Raw genomic sequence first — 27,092 nt, forward strand, 5'->3', positions numbered from 1 at the left:
TGTTGCTTTATCCAGGGTAGTCTAGTAGACTGCAGCATAGGCAGTGTCCACTTAACTCTTTCAGTTTCTGCCAACCACATAATTTGCCAACCATTGTGATGGGATACCAAACCAGGAGATCCACTTTAATTCTGGAAATTGTAATGAGGGTTGATATCAAAGGAAAGATAACTATTGTGAAAATGTGGAAAACAAAGCTCTAAACAGTGAAGCTCTGTGACAAATACGGTTTATTTAAAAACTCTTTTCATTACATGCAAATTACACATTTTTTAATTGTAATATACTTGAGTTTCCAAAGCTGTTCCCTTATAACCATAATACATTTATATCAGTGCTTGCATAACATTTTTCCCTTAGATTTAATCAGACAATCAGGAGTGGCTACAGTTCATAGCATACATTCTTGTTCAATCTGTATTAGACATGGAAAAGTGCAAATTAAAGCTGTACATCATACTCATCTAAAATATACCCCAGATGAGACTCGGATTGTTAGGTTTTACTTCACCCCCTTGCAGTCTACCTTCGAAGTAGTATTGTTCTTGTGTCTCTTTTAAATGAGATATTCCATTACTTATTGAATGACCCTCATGCATTTTCAATTAGCAGTAGATTTGCTTTTTTGTATTTGCCTTTAAACACAACTCTCAATGAAGGATGTGCTGATGTATGTTCATTACAAAGTTTTTGTACTATAACTCTAATTGCCATTGCATAGCAATTAATTTTAAATAATTATTGAAGTCAAATATGATCATCAATGTATTGTTTATAATCACATTACATTTTTTATAGTGAGAAATGAAAAGATTAGCGCCATCCTGAAGCCAGCATTCTGAGTTCAAATCACCATAATGTCTTTGTGGTGTTTTCCAATTCTCTCCATGTCTGGGTGGGTTTTCCTCCAGGTACACCCTTAAAAATGTGCACATTTAGGTTAATTGGCAGTTATAAATTGTCCCATAAGGGTGTTTACATAAGTAGGCATATGATGGACTGGCACCCTATCCAGGATTGTTTGCCACTTTGAGGATCTGGCCTCCTGTAAATCTAAGTTAGATTAAGAGGTTGAAGAGTTAAGGTTTGAGAATATATGAATGGTTTTATTTACACTATATGACAAACAATGTGGCTCCGCAGTGGCCAAGGGTTTGGATTACAAGTCACATCTTTTCTGTTCAATCACCATCCGTGACTCATTTTGCAAACCTTGAGCATGTCGCTTTATTTGGTACAGTTTTACTGCTAAATTTGTTTGTCTTTGATGAATTTTAAATATGTGGTTGTTGTTTTATACTGTTATAGTTAATTGTTTAATACTTGAAATAACAGTGACCCATTGCTATTTTCCTGATAAATGCAATCATGTAGATACTCTTATAACGCTTTTTTATTTTTTTTTTTACAAATTCCAGATGTTGACGAGTGTCTTGACAACAATGGTGGCTGTCAGCAGATATGTGTGAATACAATGGGAAGTTATGAATGTTTATGTAAGGATGGATTTTTTTTAAGTGACAACCAGCATACCTGTATTCATCGCTCTGATGGTAAGTAAAAGGGGTTTTACCTTCCATCTATTACAGTTCATAACATTTCATTTAGAGCTTTAAATCACTGATGGAAATCCTATATTCTAGAAGGGTCAATAAGTAATTTTACAAATATCATATATTTCAATTGCAAGGTTTGTATAAGAAATTGATGTTTGAAAATGTTTGAAAATGTATGAAAAGAAGAACAAAACATTTAGTGCAGTGTAAATCAATGTGTATTTATTCACAGTGCTATAATAAATATCAATTTCAGATTAAAAAATTAACAAAAACATACAAAATAGGTATACCAAGCTGAAAGATAAGGTGCATTAAATTGCATTGTATTGTTGCTTGTTAAAAAATGTAAAACTTGCTTAATATAACAGCGATGCTGTTGTAAGCCGGAGACAAAAACAATGTCAATGTTTTGGGGCACTACCCTGGTGACCCCATATGATTGAAATAAGAAAACAAGGAAAAACAAGCGAAAAGTTGCAGATAACATCCTTTCAGGTGAGAGTTCAGATGGCTGAAAATCCGGTCATATGGGTTCCATGCAGGAAGGGGCGGGTCCAAAAGGACAGATAATGGAAGTGTCGTCAGTGGTGGAACAGCTTCCATTCTGCAAAGGAAGGAAGAGAGAAGGCATTAGAACATAGATAGATAGATAGATAGATAGATAGATAGATAGATAGATAGATAGATAGATAGATAGATAGATAGATAGATAGATAGATAGATAGATAGATAGATAGATAGATAGATAGATAGATAGATAGATAGATAGATAGATAGATAGATAGATAGATACTTTATTAATCCCAAGGGGAAATTCACATACTCCAGCAGCAGCATACTAATAAAAAACAATATTAAATTAAAGAATGATAAAAATGCATGTATAGTGTGGGGGACAAACGATCTCCTCAGTCTGTCAGTGGAGCAGGACAGTGACAGCAGTCTATCGCTGAAGCTGCTCCTCTGTCTGGAGATGATAATGTTTAGTGGATGCAGTGGATTCTCCATGATTGACAGGAGCCTGCTCAGCACTCGTCGCTCTGCCACAGATGTCAAACTGTGCAGCTCCGTGCCTACAATAGAGCCTGCCTTCCTCACCAGTTTGTCCAGGCGTGAGGCGTCCCTCTTCTTTATGCTGCCTCCCCAGCTCACCACTGCGTAGAAGAAGGCGCTTGCCACAACCATCTGATAGAACATCTGCAGCATCTTATTGCAGATGTTGAAGGACGCCAGCCTTCTAAGGAAGTATAGTTGTCTCTGTCCTCTCTTGCTCAGAGCACCAGTATTGGCAGTCCAGCCCAGTCTATCATCCAGCTGCACTCCCAGGTATTTATAGGTTTGCATCCTCTGCATACAGTCACCTCTGATGATCACAGGGTCCATGAGGGACCTGGTCCTCATAAAATCCTCCACCAGCTCCTTGGTTTTGCTGGTGTTCAGTTACCAAGCACCAACCCTTGGTAAGTACTATCACCACAGCTTTTAAGCTGTCTCCCATGTGCAAGTAGGTGACACTGTATTTAAAAATGGTATCTGATTATTTTGAGCTGATTTAACTTAACACACTATTTCTCCAAGAGTTTTTAGTAGAGTCTCTACTTTACTTCGCCTTGCTGAAATGTTTATAGCAGTGCAAATAATGTATGCCTGTAAAATGATCTCTGTGAGTACGTTCACATTTCTGGGTATTAATGGCTTATGTGTATATCTATTGTGACAGTACCTTCTAGTCAGTTAAAAAAACTAAAAAGAGGTAAATCCCTGGTATTATACTGTTGACATTGGCAGGATTTGCCTTATAAAGGTACTGCTACTGGGCATAAAGTGGAGTACTATCGTACAGGATTTTAGCGTCAACATGTGTTAGGCTTACAAAAAATTTGGGATGGACTGGAAATTTGTATTCTGCTGTGCCAAAATAGAGTTTGTTATTGACTGAATTGATGGCTAAATTCAAGTGCCAGAGTGCTATTCTCACAGTTTAAAACCTAGCAGTGGTAAACAAAAAGTTTGTGGTGGTTAGAGCAACAGTTTTCTATATAAAACAATAGAATGATCCTTTTTATGATTTTTTTGTTTTAATATAAGACGTTTCTTCCCCTGAGCTATAGGGTTTCTATGTATTTGAAATTTATTTTAAAATTGTAAATTGCAATAAATTCACATATGATAGATTAAGGAAATTTATTCAAAATGATCACGTGCTGTTTCTCCTTATGTAAGTTGTTGCTTACTTTTCTCTTTGTTCTTATGTTCTATCTGTACAAGTAAAATTCTCTATGAACTTAATAACATACCTTAGAAGTCATGCTAACCACCCCTGACCATCTAGTGTTCAATTTTGGATCTATTTATGGGACTTAAGTAATTTTGGGACTCCCAGCTGTTCATGAGATTAAACCCTTGAGGATAAATATATTTGTGGCTCATTAACATTTAGTTTGTGACTTTAATGTTATAGTATGTTATAGTATTAACTATGAGAATGTAAAGGTGATAATGTATGCCCAAGATGTTTGTAATTCTTTAACATCGAAAACCTGTAATCGATTGTTGCTACCAGTGTAGGCATCTCCTTATGCCACTTGAAGTTGTTTGAATCTTGAAAATTTCCTCTTTTACAATCGATTCATTTAGGTTTTTCTAAGCAGTTCTTTTTTGTGCTTAACTTGCATGATATGTCAATGGCAAGTGCCATTTGGAACTGTTAGTTATGGTATAATGCATAATGCATATTGTCAGGAATTTCTTGGTAATTCTTCTGGGTCCACTGCATATTCCATTGGTACTACTGCATATTTGATTTTATAATTATGTGTAACTGTTTTCTTGAGATTGGTTAGATTGGTCTATCTAATTACTATCAGACATTATAAGTAAGACTTTCTGTTACCAGCTAGTTATGTGGAGTTATGGTTGTTAAACTACAACTCCATATGTTACATTAGCTCTCCTTATTTCAAGCACAGTTTCATCCAGAACGACCTAGAATATTGAACAGTGAGCAAAGAACTGGATGTTGTTTGGACTCCTTGGCTATCTCGATTCATGTTTCATGCTTACAATATAGATATTTAGGTCAGGTTAATTCCCTAAATGATGCCATTAGACCATCGATTTATTCCTTTTCTTGGACCTGTTTGATTTGCTCTCAGCAGTTTTGAATTGAAGCAGAAATCAACCCTGATTAAAATGCTTATTCAAACAACACATTCCCACACAAGCATACACACAAAATATCTCCATTAAGTTATGAAGAACCAAATTCAGAGTCACTAGTAAACCTAGCATGAATGTCTTTAGGGTTAGAATTAGAAGGAAGCTAGAATAACAATGACCATTCAGCCTTTGTTTTTTGGAGGCTCACGACCATGCCAATTCTGTAAAATAAATATTTTAATTGAAATAATCATTTCATAAAGTCTACTCATATCATTGTAATTATCCTTTCATTGGAAATCATGACTAAAACTGAATCCCCTCATTAGGCAATGACAATAGCATAGCATGTTATCAACTTTTAAGTGCCACAGTATTGGACTTGGAATGCAATATTTCCATTAATTACATTGTGACACCATTGTCAAAAAGCTCAAAATACTTCACAAAAAAGGTTGTCCTCATTCAGGTCTTAATATCATATACTATTTTTTTTCATTTGAGTGACGATTCAGAATGATTGTTTTTAACATCTGTGCCAATCAGCTTGCGCCAGTGTTCACCATAATACTTAATCTTTCTTTAAGGCAGTATGTCAGACCAGTGTGCTTTAAAAGATCCACCATTGTCCCTGTACCTAAGAAATCACATCCAACCTGCCTAAATAAATATTGTCCCATTGCACTAACACCTATAGCAATGAAGTGTTTTGAGTGGTTACTCAAGAATTACATATGCTTTTCACTGCCCATAGAACTGGATCCATTACAGTTTGCATATTGCTCCAGTAGATCCTTAGATAATGGCATCACATTCATCTAACCAATCCAAATCATATTGTGTGATATCATCTACTGTTGGATTCTGCTCTGTACTTGTAATATTTCTATTGCAGTAGTATATTGTATTGAGGGTTACTTGTGTTCTGTTCTGTGGATTGTATTGTATTTACCCCCTTTTTCTGACACCCACTGCATGCCCAACTTACCTGGAAAGGGGTCTCTCTTTGAACTGCCTTTCCCAAGGTTTCTTCCAGGGTTTTTTTTTGGGAGTTTTTCCCTGTCTTCTTAGAGAGTCAAGGCTGGGGAGCTGTCAAAAGGCAGGGCCTGTAAGAGCCCATTGCGGCACTTCCTGTGTGATTTTTGGCTATACAAGCACCACCCGCCCCACAGTTTCAGAACCACTGTTGTAGACTATAGCTCAGCCTTTAACTCCCTAAGCTCATCACCAAACTCAGGTACTTGCATCTGAACGCTTCACTGTGCAGTTTGGTTTTAACTTAATAATAGGCAGACCCTAGTGGATGGCCACACTTCATCATCCATCACCCTCAATGCATGGGCTCCAAAGAGCTGTTGTCTGAGTCTCCCTCTACACTTATGACTGCATGGCTGTACATGACTTTAAGGTATGATTAGGCTTACCTGGATGAAGTGGAGAGTCTGTCACGCTGGTGTCTTCTCCTGAATGTCAGCAAGACAGATGAACTGATTATGGACTTTGGGAGAAAACAGCAGAAACACTACCACTACCACAGAATTAACAGCTGTCAGATGGTGACAGGGAACAGTTTCAGATATCTCAGTATGCACATTAGAGCACTTGACCATGTTCAAGAACATCAACACCTTGGTGAAGAAGGCACTATAATGTCTTAACCATCTCAGATGTCTCAGAGATTTTAGAAATCTCCATGAAACTAAAGAATTCTGTAAATCCACCATCAAAAGTTTACTGACAGTGCAGAGGTATTAATATCTGGTTTAGAAGCAGCACACTGCAGGACAACAAAGCTGTTCAGAGTGGGGTATGGTCAGCTGAATACTGGGTGCACACTCTCTAACTTCCAGTATATCTACACCAAGTGGTATCAGATGAGGTTGATGAAAATGATCAGAGATTATAACTATCCCAACAATGGCCTCATCTCTGCATTGCATTCAAAGAAACGCTACCGCTGCTTGATGACCTGCTCAGAGAGACTGAGGAAGGGCTGCTTTCAATAGCCCATCCACATTCTAAAAGAGGATGGTGCCTAGAGCAACATCATACTTTGTTGTTTATTATGCTTTATTATGTATTTATTATATTTTTTTTATAATTTTAATATAATGCTGTCATTGTACATATTGATATTTATCAATTAAGCATTTCACTACATGTTATACTGTGCATAATTGTATGTGATAAATAAATTTGATTTGCTTTAATATGATGATGTATTTGTTTGTGATAAAAAGACAAAAAATGAATAACAGTTTTTGTCTTCACTATTTAGTCCCTTTCATTTCTTGTATTTCAATGACTGAGCTTTAAGTCTTAGTGATTTTTGAGAATTTAATTTTAAAAGACTTGTTTATTTACGCAGCTGGCATGGGTCTTGGTAATGAATGCCAACTAACCAATGGATCTCTTTGTTTGATTATATCATCTTGCCAGGCTGAGAGTAGGCAGTACTCTTGACATTTAATACATTTTTGCAAGTGTGTAGTTCGGCGCAGTTACAGTCTGTTTATTGTTATTCTCCAGGAAGCCTTCAGGTTTTTAACTCAAAACTTTCAGGGTCTTTTTTAATAATCTCCATTAAATTTAAACCAAATATGGATGGAGCAGAGCTATATGTAACATTATATAGTGGGAAATTTAACACATACTTATATATCCTATCATACACCTGGTAATAAGTATGGTTTTTGGGCTCTCTCAATCAAATAAAAGTAAACTGTGAAAAATCTATATTAAGGTAAATAGTTTAATCTGGACCAGAATTTTAAATTCCCTTCATTGTTCTTGCTTGTTTACACAACGGTCAAACCAATGATGAGAAATAAGCATTCTGTTCCCCAACTTTAATGCTATAAGTCTTTGAAATCACCCAATAGCTTTTGTACGTTCTTCTCTGTAAGGATGGATAGGCTCTTGGCTGGAGCAGCTATTATTGTTCACGTTGGAACAAATGGAACAGTACATAAGGGAAGGCAATCAGTTCTGCAATCCACATTTAAATAGTGAGGTGCGAAACTGACAACGTGGCCTTCTCTGAAGGTCTGCCAACCAAGGTAAGACTGCGGAGATCAGAAGCCTTAACAATGGCTCAGATCTTGATGTAGGAAAGAGGGGCATAGGTTTATGGGGCATTTAGATTCCTTTAAAACAGATGGGACCATTTCCATCATAACAGGTTACATTTGATCAGAATGGGTACCAATATATTGTGGAGGCTATATAAGTAGGTAAGGAATGGGCAGGGATTTTAAGGAGGGTCAGGTTTAGAACTTCACATAAAGGGACAGGCAGTAGTATAAATGCAAACATGCAAGATAACTTTGAAAGCTATAATATGTTGTTAAAAATCCAAAGTACAGTATGTATTACATCAAAAATTGCTTGCCTTAATGGCAGGGGTATTAAGAATAAAATAAATGAATTGGAATTATATGTAGTTGCACATTACTTTGATATAATAGGAATAACAGAAACATGCCTTATTAATAGAGATGAGCAGAAGTATAACATAGACATGTACACATTATTTAGGAAAGTACAATCAAAATTGAATGGGCATCATTTATGTAAAACAATTTAAATGCACGTCTTCAATTATATGGTGAGCCACAGTTTAGTGAGAATTAGGGTTGTAAGATTTAACGTCACTATTTGTACTTAATTCAAATGTATTTAAAAAACGGATTTATTCGAACATAAAAGCTGACATTCCATCTTAAAAGAATGGTTGTTTGTTTTACTGTCACCAATTTTACCATCAAGTTACTCCAGTTATGCTACGTAAAGCTGCAGTATTCTGCAGATCTGTTTTTACACTTCACTTTCACAATCAACATTTTTGGAATTGGCTTACGCATCTAATCTTAATTAGTATAACTTAACACCAGACTCCTATATAACATTTTCTTTTCTGTTTCTATCCCACTACCCCTCTACTTTGCACATTGACCTAAATGTGTACTCAGAGCAGTTTTTCTAAATGCTTCTCAAGTGTCCTAAAAGTATCATTTTACTTCTCATTCTGTCCCATTCACTTTTAAACCTGATTTCCCTGTCTGCTGTTTAATACTAAATAGAAGATAACAATCATATTTATTTATTTGTTTATTTATAATATTAGTTTAATAATATTATAATTATATAGGTGTATTTAAACACTTTAAAATCCCCACTTTAAAGAGTCTTGACAGTGTCAGCCAACATGCTGTATCCCATGATTAGTTAGGGTATTGGTATGACACATAATGCCTTAAAAAATGAGGTTTAATTTAAAATATTCACGCCATCTTTATTTTTAAAGATGAAGATATTAATCTTTATTAAAAAAAAATTTGCATCTATAAAAGAGAAAAAAGTGCACAGATCTCACGGTCCCTGACTCGATATTATGACAATCCCGCTTTTCCAGGTAAGTCTACTGGTGCTGACTGGCTTTATCTTTTGAATGCCCTAATATACTGTAAATGGTACCTCATCTCTGTCTATTGGACACCTCAAAAATAATAAATCAAGTTCACCTTCCACCTGCCTCCTCTTTTACTTTGCTTGCTGTTCTCTTCATATTTTGGTTTGACTAACTGAACTGTATTACTCCTGATCCTTATCAGGAGCAAGCCATAAAAGTAGCCACGAAAAGGAGCTTAAATTATTACAAACTTGTCATGCTGCCACTGTGCTTCACAACATTATTATTAATATTTTTACATGCGACTGGAAGGCATGAAGCACTTTTGACAATGTTGTTTGGATCCCATTTGTAGCACTCAAATGTACTGTAACTCTTCTTGCTGCTTCAAGGGTAGCTGTCAGGAATAGGAAGCAAGGTTCAGGTGGAGTCTAGGGGAAAGCACTTTTTTGTTGAGGTCAATGTACACCTCCGTAGTAAGAGTTGAGTAACAGGGGTGAGGGTTTAGTAGCATTTCTTTTCTCACCAAACAGACTTGCACACCCAGCCACGAGTACTAAACTGAAAACAAGATGGCGGTGCAAAGGCTTCCCTTTTATGGAGTGCAGCTGCTTAGGAATTTGTTCACTATTACTGTGTTTTGTGTCTTCTTTGCCCACTTCATCTTCAGTACACGACTATCGATGTCCATGGTTTAGGTGAATGCCAGCTGTGGGTAACCCAGGCATCACAATTTGGTCCAATTCTGGAGCACAGGAATTGGGTCACTAGTTTAACAGGCCCACCTACATTACTCCAAAGCATCAAAAACAACACCTTTATTAACAGAAAATGAGACTATAAAAGACATTTCATGGTAAATTAGCAAGGCTTTTAAATTTGTCTTTCTCCTGTGGCAGCCATCTTGTACAGATATGAAGCAAAGAAAGAATATCCTTCCCTATGATGTATATAAAATGCGTTTCAATAGCAAACACAATTTCATCCTATGTTCAAATCTCTAGAATTTACCTTTGTGATTTACACTCCCTCTGGTTGTTTGTGAGGATCCTTTAATCTCAACATTCTGGGTCATGGACAAATTGAATTTTAATTGAATGTGCTTTAATTTTCCCTGCAGAGTGTACTACTCATTCATTGCTTGATTCATTTTACTAAGTTCCTATGCGATTTACTGCTTTATGAAAAAGTCAACATATTTTAAAATGGTGGACTTGTGTTCAGAATTGTTCAAGAGAATCTAAATGAACATGAGCCTGTATCACAAAACTAGTAGAATCTATTAACATCCCCCACCACCAAATATTTAAAATGAAATATTAATTCAAACCATTCACTGCTCTATCACACACATATAACATATAACACATATAACATAACATGACTTCAGAAAAAACTGGCAAACATGTCCCTGTAATTTAAGTTTGGTTTTTGTTTTGTTTGTTCTGTGGTTAGACAGTTTTAGAAATCATTTTTTCACCTGACACTGAAAAAATAAACAGTGTAGTTATATTTTTAAAACTTTATTAAAACAAGAAAATGTTTGTAGAAATCTAACAGACTTCTTAGGAGAATACTAAACCACTTGTCCTGTGCTCTATTTAGTTTCTGTTTAATTTATGGTTTATTTCTGGGGATCTTTTGGTAAGCTTTCTGGGCTTGCTGTAAATAGGTACTAAAACATGCATCTTGGAAAAATGAAAAGTTTGGTTAAGTGATATGTTGATTTACCATGAAAATGTGTAAAGTTATTTAAGAAATTAGTGATTTTGTAAAACAATATCTATCTAACTATATTGGTTTATTAAAGTCTTCATTGTCTAAAGTCTTCTGCATTTTATTCGAAATGTACACTAATTAAATATTTTCAAGGCTTGATTGCATTGAGCGTTCATACTCTTTGTCATTCAAGAGGCAACTTAGCCAAGGTGCCACACGTTGCCACATTATGATTGGATTTAATCAATTGTTAATGAATGAAATTGAAGGTGCATTTGTCAAATCTCACATGGTGCTAAGAGAAAGAAATGGGTTGGCATGCACAACAAAAGAGAAGAGTTTATTAGGCTAAAGCAGTTAGGCTGCTCCCAGTAACTGTTTAGTGGGTTACCAGGAGGCTGTATAACCAGGGGGTGACAGTCCATGATGTGTATTCAGAAATTGAGGGTGTGTATTCAAAGTGTAATTAGGTGTTGGTTGTGTTTCGTATCTACAGGGTTGCCAGTTCAGTTCTAAAGACTCACTGTGGCTATAAGAAAGTCACTTAATCTGTTTAACCGCCAATCGTGAAATAAAGATGTAAATCTTTTTATTGTATCTTAATTCTTTACAGACGTGGTGCCTCACAGGCTGTTTTAGAATTTTTTCTCAGGGAGCAGTATAGTTGGAGGTCTGGTCACAAAAGACTTTGATCTTCCAGTGTCACTAGTATGTGAAGTGGAGAAAGGTAGAAGGGCAAGGGTTTGAGTTGAGAGATAGGAAGTGATATCTGCTGTCCTCTGATGAGACCTCCTCCATTCTGGGGAAAACAAAAATTATGCTCCATGATGCCAGAATTCTTCCTATAACCCTTTTGGACAGACTCAGAACCATGTAACACACCACAAGTTCACATGCCTGACAACATATATATTGTTCAGGAATAAAAAGTACTTCATGATACATGATTCATCTTCTCCCTTTGTGGATCTCCAGCTGCAAATATATATATAGTAAAGAGGAGACAAAACAGTATCAAAGAGTTGGGGTACCATCCTGGTGACCCTGTATAATTAAGAAAGTTGAAAGCATGAAATACATGCAACAACTTGCAAATGTGCCTCTCCAGTCAAGAGCTCAAAATAGAACAGATTTCAAAATGGCATAACTTCTGGTCATTGAGTTCCAGGGATTAAGAGGTGTGTCCAGGAGGGCGGACAAAGTTAGTTACATCAGTGGTGGAACAACCATCAATATTCTGCATTAGCACACAGTGCCAGCAGGTAATTACCATCACTGGAGCCCTTAAGCTGCCTCCCATGCACGTGCATGTGACAATATACATACACACACACACAGTTTCAAATGTTACTATTGTAAAACAGGAGATAAGACAAGTGTTGGGACATCTCGAAGGAGAATCCCATATAATTGGATGGAAAAAAAAAACAACAAAAGACAACAATTTATAAAGTGGTCTTTTCAGACTGCACTCAAAAGCAAGACTGATTCAAAATGGTGGAGCACACTTAAGAGGAAGCCAGATTGGAAAGTGCGGAGCCAGGAAACCATAACCCAGAACTGATGTCACTGGGACTGCCAGTTGTGTGATCTGTAGGACAGAAAGGAGGAGCAGCATTAGGCGATATCGCCAACCCTCAACTCGGGGTGGAATTACCATTAGATAAGCCTTTAAGCTGTCTCCCAAGTGATACTATATTGTATTCTTATGATCAGAGGTGGGTAGTAACGAGATACATTTACTCCGTTACATTTACTTGAGTAAATTTAAAAAAAAAATGTATTTCTAAGAGTAGATTTACTGCACCATACTTTTTACTTTTACTTGAGTACATCTGTGAAGAAGAAACATTACTCTTACTCCGCTACATTGGGCAACACTCGAATCATTAATTTTTTTCCATTATATACGCTATATTTTTGCCAGAGAGAAGCCGCCAGTGGATCTACTGCATGACTGTTTCACCAATCAGACGTAGCAACAATAATCACAAGACTCCGTTTTACCAATCAGACGTAGCAACAATAATCACATGGCTCCGTTTCACAAATCAGATGTAGCCATGCAGTCACATGATCACACACAAACTGTGGCGGCATAGTGGCACAAACTCCTCACAGACAGTGGACAGGGAAAGAAAGAATACGTGAAAAATGAGAGCCAACTCCTGCTGAAGCTTAACCATCACTTCACTGAGTGAAGAACAAGAATGTTTTAACCAAACATGCACAGACAGTCAAGGTAAAGTGAGACTTCTTGTACGTGCACAAGCTGCCTTGTGCTAATGTTATTTTCTATCAGCTGTGCTATTTGGTGGGCAAGTAAATATGCAGTATTATACTGTCAGTGTACAGTGTATCTCGTCACTGCAAGTAGTTTGCACTGTTCAAACATACATGTTACCTACTGTAGGTATTGGCTTCAAAAGCTTTGTTGTGAAAAACTGAGATTTGGAACTTTGTGTTATTTGTGCATCTTTATTTTGTAAAGATGTTATTTAGTTTTACTCATTTTTTATTTTATTATTTGAAAATAGCATAATTTGCACATTATTTTATATTTTTGTCTGTCTTATGACAACATTTCTAAAAAAATAAATCATTTATTATGATCAAGCAGTTACTCAGTACTTGAGTAGACTTTTCACCAAATACTTTTTTACTCTTACTTGAGTAATTTTTTGGATGACTACTTTTTACTTCTACTTGAGTAATATATTATTTTGAAGTAATGCTACTCTTATTTGAGTACAATTTTTGGCTACTCTACCCACCTCTGCTTATGATTGACTGTTAAATCTGGTTTGAAGACCATCCCAAATGTGTGATAGAAGATATGAATTTTAGCTCCTTCTCCTCTAGTTTTTAACATTTTAAATTAAAGAAACCATGAGGAAATAAATCATTACAACATGTATTATCTTACAGTTGAACTGATTCATTAACTAATTTCTCAAATTAGATCAAAAATGTATGTTAAAATATTTATTTTAAACTTTTAATAGATTTACATTTAAAGACTAAAATAAAATATAACCCTAAAATATAATCTTGTGTATATTTTGGTAAATTCACATTTTATTCTGCTCTCATGTTGTAAATATGGATAAAGACTTGTGCTGGTCACATCATATTTTTAAAATAAATTCAGTTTTTTTTCTGGTGTGAGTTATTGCTACTTATTAGACTACACTGTAATATGAACACATCATAATGTTTTTAATATGATTTGCTTATGAAGGGTTATTTCTGCACTACATTGTAAATATATAGAGTTACTCTATGTGTGTATTCTGTTATTCCGTTCACCACCACATCCACTTCTTTGCTTTTTATTGGGTATAATTGCTCCTAGGATGCCCCTCTAATCTGCCTTGGTGATTTAAGGCTTAGGGCCTCTCAAACTACACAACTTTTTCAGTGACTTTCAGTTGTAGACTTTATTTACATAATCTTAGCGAGTAGTTTAACATCCCCAGTCATTTAGTCAGACAGGTCTAAGATTGGCTTCAACAAAATCCAAAAAGTTTGATTTTGTCTTAAGGTGTAGAGGCTGGTTTTCCTATGTGTCCTGAGCTTTGACAACTAAAACTGATGGTTTGGGTTGAGAAAACAGAAGGTTTGTCTTTCTGGTGTGTTTTGTTTGTCATTCCACAACGGAATGGATAAAGGTTAAAGATAGGGTGAACCTTCGACTGAACTCATCATACCTGATGAATATTCATGTACAGTAGTTATTGACACTGTCAGGTAGCGTATCAGATGGCTGCCAAAATGCGAGCTAGCAATACTTAGTTTTAAACAGAACTTTTAGAAGTTGTGAGGCAGTCATGTAATTGATTATTCCTTGAAATTTTTAGTCCTGTATTCTGACATCTTCAAGGCAAAGAGATTCGGCAACTGCAATCATTAAGTCTGACTTGCTCTCCAGCTAGAAGATTTGTAATGTGCTACTGGCCTTACACTCCTGAAAAATATCTAGCTTATGTATCTCTTCATGTGTTTCTTCCTTAAGTTTCCATTTTTACTGACTTGTTTTTTCTCCTTATTGTCCCTTTTCTAGCCAACATTTTTGGTCCAACCTGCCCTAATTTACTATGTTAGTACTTATTTTTGTTAAAACTCTAATACAGCTTTTTTGTTATTGAATGTTATTTTCAGCTCACTGTTAAATTTGCACAGCCATGCAAAGCACACATATGGATTGTAAATATGTTTAGTGAAGGCTTCAGATAAAAAACTAGTTAACAAATAAATGAATAATAAATTACAATTTTCACTTGATTTTGGAAGTCTGAACGTAATATTAGAAAGGTTTCTTAAGTACATAAAATGTTATTTTGACAAGACCATTTGGCCCATCAGATGTTTTATTTACACTATAGCTAATAGCTAAGGTGTCTTATGATCTCATCCAGGTTTTTTGAAAAAGAGTCTTAATTATTTGACTTGGTAGACTTCATAATTCCACCACCTTGAACGTATGTAAGCAAATCCTTGCTATAATTAGAGTTACCACATTTCCAAAGTTTTTCTGCATGTCAGAACGGGTTGTTGTCCCCATTGGAATTTCTAGGGTTTGGGGTTTGCAATTACTTTGATCAAGTCCATAATGTGTATGATAACCACATATCTTTGGCATTGCCATTGTGGGTTCATCTGATGTCTGCTATGAATAATATGGTAAGTAATACTTTGAAACATTGTGATGAATTGAAAAAAAAAGTAAACCTGTATGGGAACGATGGGCCACAGAGTGAAAACCTCAGACAAACTGACAGTTTTATAAAAATCTGCACAGACACTCACATAGGCACCTAAAAAAGCGTATATTTCCTTGGAAACCTGGACATATGGTAACTCTAGTTATAGCAAAGATCTCATACTATATAGCCTTGGCCTCCTTTTTGTTCCATTTTCTTTACACATGTACATTTTTCATGAAGCTGCAGAGGGGAAACTGTAAGTAGGTGTAATTATATACAATTTAATAGAAAGTACAGTAAATTATACTCTATGATTTTAATAATTTGTTGTATTTTTAATAATTGTGCCTAATATGTGCAACCCAGCCAAGTACCCCTTGATAGTTGTTTGTTTGTCAATGCTCAGCTTGTCTTTCTGACTGAGATTTCCAAGCAAGGCAGCCGAGATGCGAGGATGGAGAGCTTATCAATGATCTTTTGCGCTCATTTGGCAACAAAAGTGGATGTGTAGATTTGAATTAAAAATATTTAAAGAAGAATAATGACTAGTAGTTCATAAACTAATATATAAAGAGTAGTTAAAATACAGAAAGGAGATCAAAAACATGGAAAAAGTACTAACAGGCAGAATATCCAAAACACATGCTAAAAGCAAAAAACAAAAGGTGTACAAGAAGTTCAGAAACAGTACGACCCCTCAACTCTGGGATATAAAACATTTTCAAAGCTTGGAAAGACTTTTTTTTACATATTTTGATCTGAATACTACATTGCCTGAAAGTCCTCAGTGGTAGATTTCAGAGAGAGGATGTGCAGCATTACTCATAATGGTTTTGTTTTAATTCTCTCCTTTGCTAGAACCTTCAGGGGGTCCAAAGTGCATCCTATAGCTGTGCCTGACCTTTTAATTAGTTTGTTGATTCAGTAGGCCTCTCTTGAAGTGATATTACCAACCTAGCACACCACTGTGTAGAAAACTGCACTGGCCATCACAGAGTTGTACAAGATGTGAAGGATGTTATTTCCCAAATTAAAGGAACACAGTCTCCTTAGAAAAAAGAGCCTGTTCTGCCCCTTCTTATATAGTTCATCTGTGTCTTGAGACCAGCCCAACCTGTCACTAATGTGGACCCCCAAGTATCTGTAGGAGTGGAACACCTCTACATCCATTCCCTGAATAGTGACCGGACAGAGGGACTCTTTAGAGCAGCGAAAGTCACCACTTTGTTGAAAGTTGTCTACAAAGATATTTTACTTTGTATGCCACAAAAATGAAACAGCTGCATGGTTGAGTGTCACTAAAACACAGAGTTTCCTATCTGGACAATGTTTTGTAACTCTACACTCTCCTGATTTGACACCCTGTGATTTCTGGTCATGGGGTATGGTGAAGGAGCGCGTGTATAGCAGGAAAGTTCATGATATCAATGACCTGAAGGGCAGAATATGGACTGTGGTATCATCTATTCCTTGCGAAATGTGTGTCCTGGGTTTTAAATGGTGCTGTTGCTCGTTGGTTTTTGTGTGTTGAACATAATGGCGAACAGGTTGAGACATTCCTGTATATCATCTTGCACATATGAAGTATGTTTTGTGAATACATTGTTTCCTCCATTCAAATGTTAACATAATTTTGACAGCCTTGCAACCATAATAACAATTTACACTTTTATTCACTGCTTCAGTGAACATTTAATAGTTTTGCTATGCTTCCTTGACTTGGAATGGAACAGGGAGCACTTTAATTACATGATAGGACCATATTCTCAATTTTTTATAAAGCAAAAAATTAAATATTAATATATGATATAAATGTTTCTCATTATGGGATGTCAACTCACATCAGGAAATCCAAGAAAAACATAAATTTCCCAGTAATTTTTGTCTGAAATGAAATCTTGAAGTTAGGAGCACATTATAAGGCAAGGTAGTGAAATGAGGGTACTCTGAGTATACCCTGAGTATTACATTGGGTATTACTAGGTTTACAAAAAGAAGTAATTTACCCAAATGTAGCTTCAATTTCATTCACTACAAGTGGTTAATCACAAACATAATGTGGCAATGTGTGGCACCTTAGCTAGGTTGCCTCCGGAATAATAAAGAGTATGAAAGCTCTAAGCAATCAAGACCTAAAATTACACAAAGAATATCACTGGAATGTATACAGAGATTTTAAACAATAGCCTTTCAGTTAAACTTGACACTATATGACTTGTCCTATTTTGATACAGAATGTTGAGAAATATTAAAAAATATAAATATTGGGTTTTCAATGTCCTGTATACAGGCCTTATACACAAACACATTTTTTGATCATCTATAGGTGTTTGAAAACTGTGAAAATGTAAAATACTTACAATCCTTTTCATCTCTCCTTTTTATGTGGATTTGATAACATTTTCACATGTAATTTCAACTTTCAAAAACATTTCCCATATCAGCATGACTACAACTCATAGCTTTTTATGGGAGAGGGACGAACATGTTAAAAAATATGTGCAGATAACCAGCCAGCATATTTCTTTTTGCACTGGTTCACCTGTAGACACTAGATTTACTGTCTGTTAGGTTCCATCACAGCTTTTAGACAATGAAAGTGAAGACAATATTTAGTTAGATCATCATTATGTTACATACTCCACTGATGGCAGTGTGTCCCCTGATGATGAAACTCCTGCAACCTCTTGGCCACTAAGAAATGAACTAGTGATTTTGGCATGGAAATCATTGTGGGGCCACACAATAAACATATAAGAAATTTGATTATACAATTGCACCTTGGTAATATTAGATTAAACTGATCTATACTTGCACAACATGTCAGAGTGTGAAGGAGAGAAACTGGGCTTCCACATTACCAGTAGATTAGGCTACCAGCAGCAGTAACGATAAAATGTCATTTGAATAATGCCATCAGCAATCACTCAAACAATAACGATCAATAAACATATCTAGTTACACCAAAGCACAATGTTAATATATGCCACAATATCAGACGAGTGACACCATTGTCAATGTAGGGATACCATAAACGCATATTAACATTCATGGAGTAAATGGGACACCTTCAGTACATACATTGCCTATAAAATGAATGGAGGTTTCCAAATTATATCATTAAATAACATTGAATCACATATTTATTTTGACTTTTTTGACCCTGATCAACAGAAAAATATTATTTGATGTCAAAGTGAAAACAGATCTCTGCAAAGTGATCTAAATTAATTACAAACATAGAACACAAAATAACCAATCACATTGGTGCAGCTAATTGTTTTTAGAAGTCGTACAATTAACTCAGTGGAGATCACCTGTCTGTAGTGAAGGGATTTCCATTGATTGTAGCCTAAAAGCACAATATATTGTGGTGAGTCAGTATCATGGCCAGTCTTACACAATAAATACAAAATAGCACCCCAAGCAACTCAGCGTAAAGGTGGTTGAAACGCATAGCTCAGGAGATGAACACAAGAAAATATCCAAGTGACTGAATATCTCTTGAAGTCCATTTAAATCAATCATGAAGGAATGGAAAGAGTGTGGTACAGCTATGAATATGATTAGAGCCAAAAAAAACTGAGTGATCATGTAAGCAGAAGACTAGTGAAATAGTTCACCAAGGGACCTATGATAACCGTCGAGGAGTTACAAGCTACAGCAAATGAGACTGGAGAGACTGCTACAACAGCTGTTTGCCCAAATGCTTCACCCATCATATTTGTATGGGAGAGTGGCCAAGAGAAAGCCAGTGTTGAAAAAAAAAAAACTTAACATGTGAGACTGAAGTCAGGTGGAAGAATGTTCGATCTTCTGATGCATTAAAAATGGAGCTTTCTAGCCATCTGGCTGCACACCCTGTTTGGTGTCAGCCAATTATTGTACATCATAAAGACCACACCATTTCCACCATGAACAGTGGTTGTGGCAGCTTCATACTGTGGGGATGCTTCTCTCCAGAAGGAATTTGAAGGAATATGAAGGAAAAATTAATGCAACAAAATCGAGGGAAATCACTGAGGAAAGCCTGATGTAGTTTGCAAGAAACCTGTGCCTTTGGAGAAGGTTTGGTTTACAACAAGACAATGAGCAAAAGATATACATGAATGTATTAAAAACAACAATGTTAATGTCTTGGGATGACCGAGTCAGAGTCTAGATCTCAATCCAATTGATTATTTGTGGCTAGACTTAAAAAAGGGTGTTCACTCATGAATCAATGCAACCTGAGAAAGCCTGAGCAGTTTGTGCAAACTAGAGTGAAGAAAAACTGCAATTTCCAGATGTACAAAACTGAGAGAGAGAAACCTGTACACATAGACTCAAGGCTGTCATGGCTGCCAAAGATGCATATACTAAATACTGACTTGAAGGGAGTGAATACTTGTGAGATCATTATTTTATGTTTTATATTTGTAATTAATTTACATCACTTTACAGAGATATATTTTTAACTTTAATGAGGAAAATTGGCGAACATTTGTGTTGATCAATGTCTAAAAAATCAAATCCACTGTGATTCCATGTTGTATGCTAAAAATGTGGAAACTTCCAAAAGGGCGAATACTTACTATAGGTACTGTACTAGTCAACATACTAATTGATCCATGAGGAATATAACAATAAATTCATCCGTTGTTTGGTGGACAGTTTGAGGCTGACAAACCATGGAAACACAATTTGTGTAGATGCTTTTTCTTTTCTGAACCAGGATTTTGTGCCTATTTGAAACAAGTGCATCATACCCAACACACTTTTCGAGGTAATTGTCCTTTACTGGCTTTTTTTTCCATGATGTGGAAGCAGTATGTTTATGACGTCTTTGGTAGCTTTTTAATTGTTTTTTGGCAGTATTCCTTGAGAGTTGGTCTCGTCCGTTGTGAGAGATGGACGTCTGAGACAGTGCTCCACTGGCAGTGGTGTTATTTAGTCTATTTTATTATCTATCTGAGATCTATCTATCTGAGATATTATCTATCCTACATTTAATTATCCTGAGAGGATTCAACTACAAGTACATTTGAAGCATAAGTATGTGATCAAAAGGTCAGAAAGAGAAGGAAAATGTAGCTAAAGTTATATCACAGTCTAAGCTGGTCTCCAGTTCACGTTATGGCCTGCCATAGACTGACTTGGTAGAGACAGATGAAGGAATGGATCTGGCAGGACCTTGCTCTGCAGCATCTGCTACAGCCAACAGCAAATGTGTGAGCAAAACTGCGAGTAATGCGGGCAATCTCAGGTGGGATATCGGCAGGGCCGGATTTATATGAAAAGAGGCCCTAGGCTATTCCACTTATGAGGCCCTTTCACCTTCCATTTTTAAGTTTGTAAATTACATGAGAGATAATAAAATACGTAATACGCGTTCATCTTAACCAATATATTTTTATGTTTGTTTATTAGTCATATGCGTAGAATTTCTCCTTATTTTCGGTTCAGTGTTTTAGTGTTCACTGTTTTTAGAATAGTGTAATTTTAATTTTGCTAACAATTTGAATGTAGGCCCCTCTTGATCTTGAGGCCCTAGGCTGAAGCCTAGTTAGCCTATAGGAAAATCCGGCCCTGGATATCGGAACCGAGCATGGCCTCTTTATCTCCACCATCAACTGCTACCAACACTCCCTGTGAGTCAACAGCATCAACTCCAACAGGATACGTAACTCCTCCTTTGCAGCACGAAGAAGATGGAAATGAGCTGTCTGAGTTGAAGGCATTGATTAACACACTCAGGGTAAAGTAAATGGTGCAAAGGAGGATATAAAAAAGAATATACTCAAGAGAAAAGACAGAACAGAGAACAGAACAGACAAGATGTTTCAGGATATAAAAGAAAATAAGAAATGGCACTAATCCCCAGCTTAACTAGAAAGTTCACACAAGCAATAAAATCAACCCCACCAACAGCAAACTGGCCAGGAACACCAGACACTAAGACAATTTCACTTAATAAAAAAGCAATATTTTCTAGGTAAGAAATTGCATTGAGCATATAAGGAAATTGTGAAAAAAAAATAACGAAGAAGACAAAGCTGAGTATACTATAAAGAGTTTTAATAATAATTTATTGAAGGAAACTTACTAATTATTTCGCACAAAAGCCCCATATGGTGGGCCGTGTGTCACTGGCCTTTACCGCAGACATCACTGCTTCACTGCCTTGACCATGTTATAGCCACATGCACCTGGGAGCACAAGACTTGTCCTTTTCTGCAATATTATTGATGAAAGTGCCTGCAATTTGACTCTGACATGACATCTATATCTCCAATAGTTTAAATTTCATTAACTTTCCCAATTTTAAGGGCAACAACACTTCTGAAATACTCAAAAAAAAAATGTCACAAACAAAAGGCGAAAAGATTTACTGAAGTATATATGGCATTTTTTGTATGACAATAAGGATAATGATAAATAATATAAATGATAAATGCTATATAAGAAAAAAAATGTGTGTTCCCATTAATATTTTGAGGTAATAAGTTGTTCAACAGAAAAATGTAGCATGAAATCATAAAGTTGAAAACATATTGTTAGATCAATTTTGTCTACTTTGATTGGCAATTCCTATTTTTGTTTAGATGGTCACTGTCTGATTAAAATCTGCAGATTACTTTTATATCTGCTTGGATTCTTGGGATCCTTCAGCTTTCTTCCAACAACACCCAGGCATGCAGTTGGGTTAACTGGTGACTCTAAACTGGCACAGCATGAGTGTATGCTCTGCGATGGTAGGATTTTTTCCTGGCTTGCTGCAAGTGCTGCTGAGATTGGCTTCAGCACCAAACTACTGTGAACTGAATTAACTGGGTGAGAAAAATGGATGAATGGGATGATTCAAGGTGGCATCATGATGCCACAGAAAGTGTTGCTAAGCTATAGTGCGTTAAACCAGACTTATTTCTCAGCTCGGGTGACTTCTGTGTGAATTTTTATCTGGCATTCCAATTTCTGCCTACAGTCAGAGACACAGCTAACTCTAATAGTTGCTCTAAATATTTCTAGTTTTTGTGAGGGTAGATGCCTTGAGATAAACTGGCACTCTGTTTCAGTTCATCAGAAAGTTTGCCTTCAGAATATGGCTGGATTAATCATTCGACTAACGATACAATCTATGGATGTGTTTTCTGCATGATCATTCGAAAAGTCTTCAAAACCTTTCATATGCTCTTAGAATTTAACTAAGTACAGAAGGCTATCAGTGGGTGAAGAGCCAAACCATGATTCATGACTCTGTCTTCCCACTGTAGTATTTACTGATCAATAAATTAAATGGCAGTTATACCTGGATTAGAATCAAACTTTCAAATTAAGAGTAATGTACTTTTGCCCCAAAGCAGTCTGGAGTAAAAGCAGAAATTGACTCAGATGAGAGGCTTTGTAATTAAAAACGTAAATCTAAGTTGGTTAAATTATTTGTCATGAAGGGTAAATACATCCTTGACTGGTCACTCGTGTAGGTTCACTAACATACTGACACCATGAGAAAATATGTTGCTATGAGCAGAGCTGTTTGGAAGGGAACTCACACACTTGCCCATCTAACTAATCCATTATCAGTATAGTAGTGTAGAGGAGGCACTTTACTTGAGTGGCTGACAATCAGTTCAGGTCAGTCAAGTTTGTTTTCAGTGCATTGAATGTAACATACTGTATGCATGCAAGAAACAATCGTGCATTTACTAGTATGTGCCTATTTAGGATGTCTGTGGTTTTGTGGATTTTTATAATACATTTTGTCTTAGTAAGGCAGCTATGACAGAATCACAACATGCTGGCCTATAAATTGTGTGTAAACCACAAGGTCACTTTCTACCAGTTTCTCACTCTGCTATAGGAAGCTTACAATGTGGACACTGTACAGGTGGAGGTCATCACTATTCAGTTTTTATTCATAAGAGTGAAGGGTCTAGGAGGTGAAAAATACCAAAAGGGATCAGGTAGAATTCTAGTGTGAGGGGCAGCAGGGTTTATTATACCAAACATCTAAAAGAAATCTAATAACCAAATTCAAAAAGCATTAGACAAAAATGGGCAGAGGTCAAAAGCAGACTTTCAAAAAATGCCCCAAACATTAGCAGTTCTGCATTAAGAGCCAGTGGTACACAACCCCACAAGATGTTGTGCAAAATAAAAATCGGCTTCCAACGGTAATTTAACTTATTATGAAACTGTTTATAACAACTGTCAGCTTAGTAATTTTTTCCAATTTCTATAATATACTCATTGCAATCATTTTATCTAGAAAAATATTGCTTCTATGAGAAATGCATCTTTGTGCCAGGTGCTACAAGCCTGTTTCTGGCTGAAAGGCTTCACCAGTTCGCCCTGCAGTGTTGGGTGTATGTGTGCTTGGCAGCCTGAACCTCCCACTTTAGTGATAGGGCTTGAAGATAATCACCTACTTTAAAATAAATGATGCCTGTTTTTGTTTTTTTTAACTGTGTTTTCACTACAAGTTTGAACTTTACCCAGTAAAGGCTATACAGCACGTATCAATGAAAAATGTTAAAAAAGAGAAATGAGATCAATGTTAGGATCACATCGTTCTCAAAACATCATGCAGCTTCTTGATTTTCACCCAATACTGAGGAGGATCAAATTAATTTTGCAAAAGCCCCTAGAATGTTTACGTGTGTTCCTTCCACTTCATGGAAAAGAAGTCAACAATATGATGATTGAGTTTTAAAGAAGTACAGGATCATGGTGTGCAAAGAATATGTATGTAGTGTGTATAAAGAACAGGTATATACTGTAGTAATTTTTTGCTGGCCTCTCATTGACATGTTATTGTGGCTGATCCTTTTTACCACCAAGCCATTTGATTCTAAAATGATCATGCTGCTACTTCAATATTAACAGTTTAAAGCATATTTATTTTCCTGAACAGTGGGTGGTTGTGAGACTTGCAAGCTAATGTTTAAATCTATATAGCCATGGCCATGAAAAAAATGCACAAGATTACGGCAACCAGAAAGTGGTGAGGTCACTAAACACTAGGATAAAAATTAATAACAATACAAAATAATGCTTAAACATGCACAAAAAAGGGCAAAAATGAAATACAGAATAGTATGAAAAAAACTTGAGGTCTTTTCTCCAGGCACTCTGGTTCTCCCCCACATTAGAAAGATAACTTTCTACATTGCATTTAGTGATGCCAGAATAAGCAATGGCGTCATGCAGCCTGGACTTAGTGGGTTAGAAAATGGATTCAAGGATCTTGTTTAAAAGCTAGACTATGAAAAATAATGGAATTACAATAATGTGGAATAGTTCAAGATTTTCTAACTACTTATTTCATTATTTTTTGGCTCAGAAAATGTTTTCTTTAGTTTTGATAAGCCCAAACATGAATATTTTGATGTCACTTCACAGTTCAGTCTCACAGCTGTATTTCATACTGTTTGTTTGACTGTTTTTCAATACACATTGCAACATCCAGCACATAAGATATTTGACAAACGAGAGGTTACCAATCAATCTATTAAGCCCTTTTGTTTAGCTGATAGCTAAGCTGTCCCAGTTAAAGACAAAGATCCTCTGGGATGCAAACTCGAGGCTCTTTAAGGCCTGGCAGCAGCGCTAGCTCTGCACCACCTTCAGTAATACATGTCTCAATTATTAAGTTACCACAGAATATTTACATGAATTATACTAAAGACTTTTATATCAGATAAAGTAAGAACTAATAAATAGAAATCCAAAAATTGATGAACTATATTTAATGGTGATATACAGTATACAGTATTTTCATTTTGACAAATGGAAGGAAACTTACTATGTATCACTGTTTTGCTAAAATCCTCCAAAGTTGGCCTTCTCATATATTTTACAAGACTACATTAAATTTAATATTTAGTGCAGCAGATTATTGCAGGTAATTAAAGACCGGAAAACTGATTTTTTACACTGGTAATTGTTTTCATTTTCTTATTGCTTGTAATTTGCCCTGGTAAAAGACAACATACAGACTTCCTAAGTCTGTAGTGAACTAGTAATTTTCTATTTGTATTGGTTATTTTACATTTATTTGCAGGAGAATACAGGTGATTCATGAGATAAACTAAATAACTATAAATAAATGAGTAAAATGTACTTTTGAGACAAAATTGCAGGCAGCCCAATACTGATAAAACAGTGCTTTGTACTTTAAGCTCCAAAGCATATTTTGGCTGTGAGATTATTGCATAAAATTTAAGATGATAAATGCTCTCTCATTCCACAAAGCAATTCACATGCTTATCATACCACCTGTTTTGAAGTTTTTTTTATTTCTATGATCATGATTTATGTACTAACTAGCAGCAGACTGTAGCTGTGTGCAAAGAAATTAGTGTCTTCTGCTTACTAACCTGTTCTAATGGCAATTCTGAGAGTTTTTACTAAGCCACAAACTAAAATGTACGCACGTTAAACAGTAATAGTGAGATTATATTTGTTTTCCTGCCCACAGCACATCTTTTTGACAAATGCACAATTTCTCACAGTACTTGTTACAAGAGCTGTACATGATTAATTAAATACCCATATTTTTAAGTGTTTTCATAAAGAAAAACCAAGCCTTGGTCGTTGGCTAGATGGAAAAAATAGATTTTGCAGGGAGATTTTTTTTAATTGAGACTTTTTCAGAAAATGTATTGTTTGGGTGAAGTTGCACATCTTACTAAAATCTAAATAACATTGTATTGTAATTGTACGTATTGTAGTTATATGTATTGTATTGCATTAAAATCAAAGCATTTCAATACCAAGCAGTTCATATAATATATATAATTCATACAATCTCATATTTTTTTTATCCTATCCTGGAACTCCTAATGAGTGCTGCACAGGTTCTTTCTCTTGATCAAGAGTTGAGTAAGACCCATTAACAATAGATAACAATAGACAATAGACCCATAGATGGGAATAAGCATAAAAAGAAGCCCGCTGAATCAACAAGCTAATTAAAAGGGCAAGATTATTTATAGGATGCACTCTAGACCCGCTGGAGGTCGTAGCAAAGGAGAGAATTAAAACAAAACTGAGTGCCATTATGAACAATGATGCACATCCTCTCTCGGACACACTAACACTGAGAACTTTCTGCTCACCAATTATTTAAGCAGAAGTGTGACAAGAAACGCTACCGGGGCTCCTTTATACCAACAGCAATATGTCTGCATAATACCTCATTGAGATTGTGACTGTCAAGTCAGGATTCGTTCTTTTCATTTCCCTGCTTTATAGTCATTTTAGTGTGTGTTCAGACTAGAGTGTGTTTATTTATTTATTTACCAATCTACTTATTTATGTATTTATTTATTTAAAGAGCTTCTGTAAAAGCCAAATCCCCCACCGGGGACAAATAAAGTTCTGTTTAGTAGAGGTAATTTGGTTAGAGCCTGTATTAGCAACTATTGGATAACATTTGTAATGGGCAAATCTTAAAGGATGCTAGAATAGAAAATAGACAAGCAGAATCAGTTAAATTATTATACCAGGGACATGAATATTATGGAAGGAAAGTGAGAAAAGCATACCAAAAGTTTA

General features: G+C 35.8%; 1 protein-coding gene across 2 annotated transcripts in view; it reads left to right on the forward strand.

Moving 5' to 3' along the window:
- The window catches only part of scube1 (signal peptide, CUB domain, EGF-like 1), a 527,308-nt gene that overhangs the window by 145,400 nt on the left and 354,816 nt on the right, over positions 1–27,092 (forward strand). For both annotated transcript variants that reach the window (XM_028817682.2, XM_028817689.2), the window contains exon 4: positions 1,419–1,553. In XM_028817682.2, coding sequence (XP_028673515.1) covers positions 1,419–1,553 — 135 coding nt within the window. The remainder of the gene's footprint in view (positions 1–1,418; positions 1,554–27,092) is intronic.

This window comes from Erpetoichthys calabaricus, chromosome 1, assembly GCF_900747795.2.
Source record: "Erpetoichthys calabaricus chromosome 1, fErpCal1.3, whole genome shotgun sequence".
Lineage (NCBI taxonomy): Eukaryota > Metazoa > Chordata > Cladistia > Polypteriformes > Polypteridae > Erpetoichthys > Erpetoichthys calabaricus.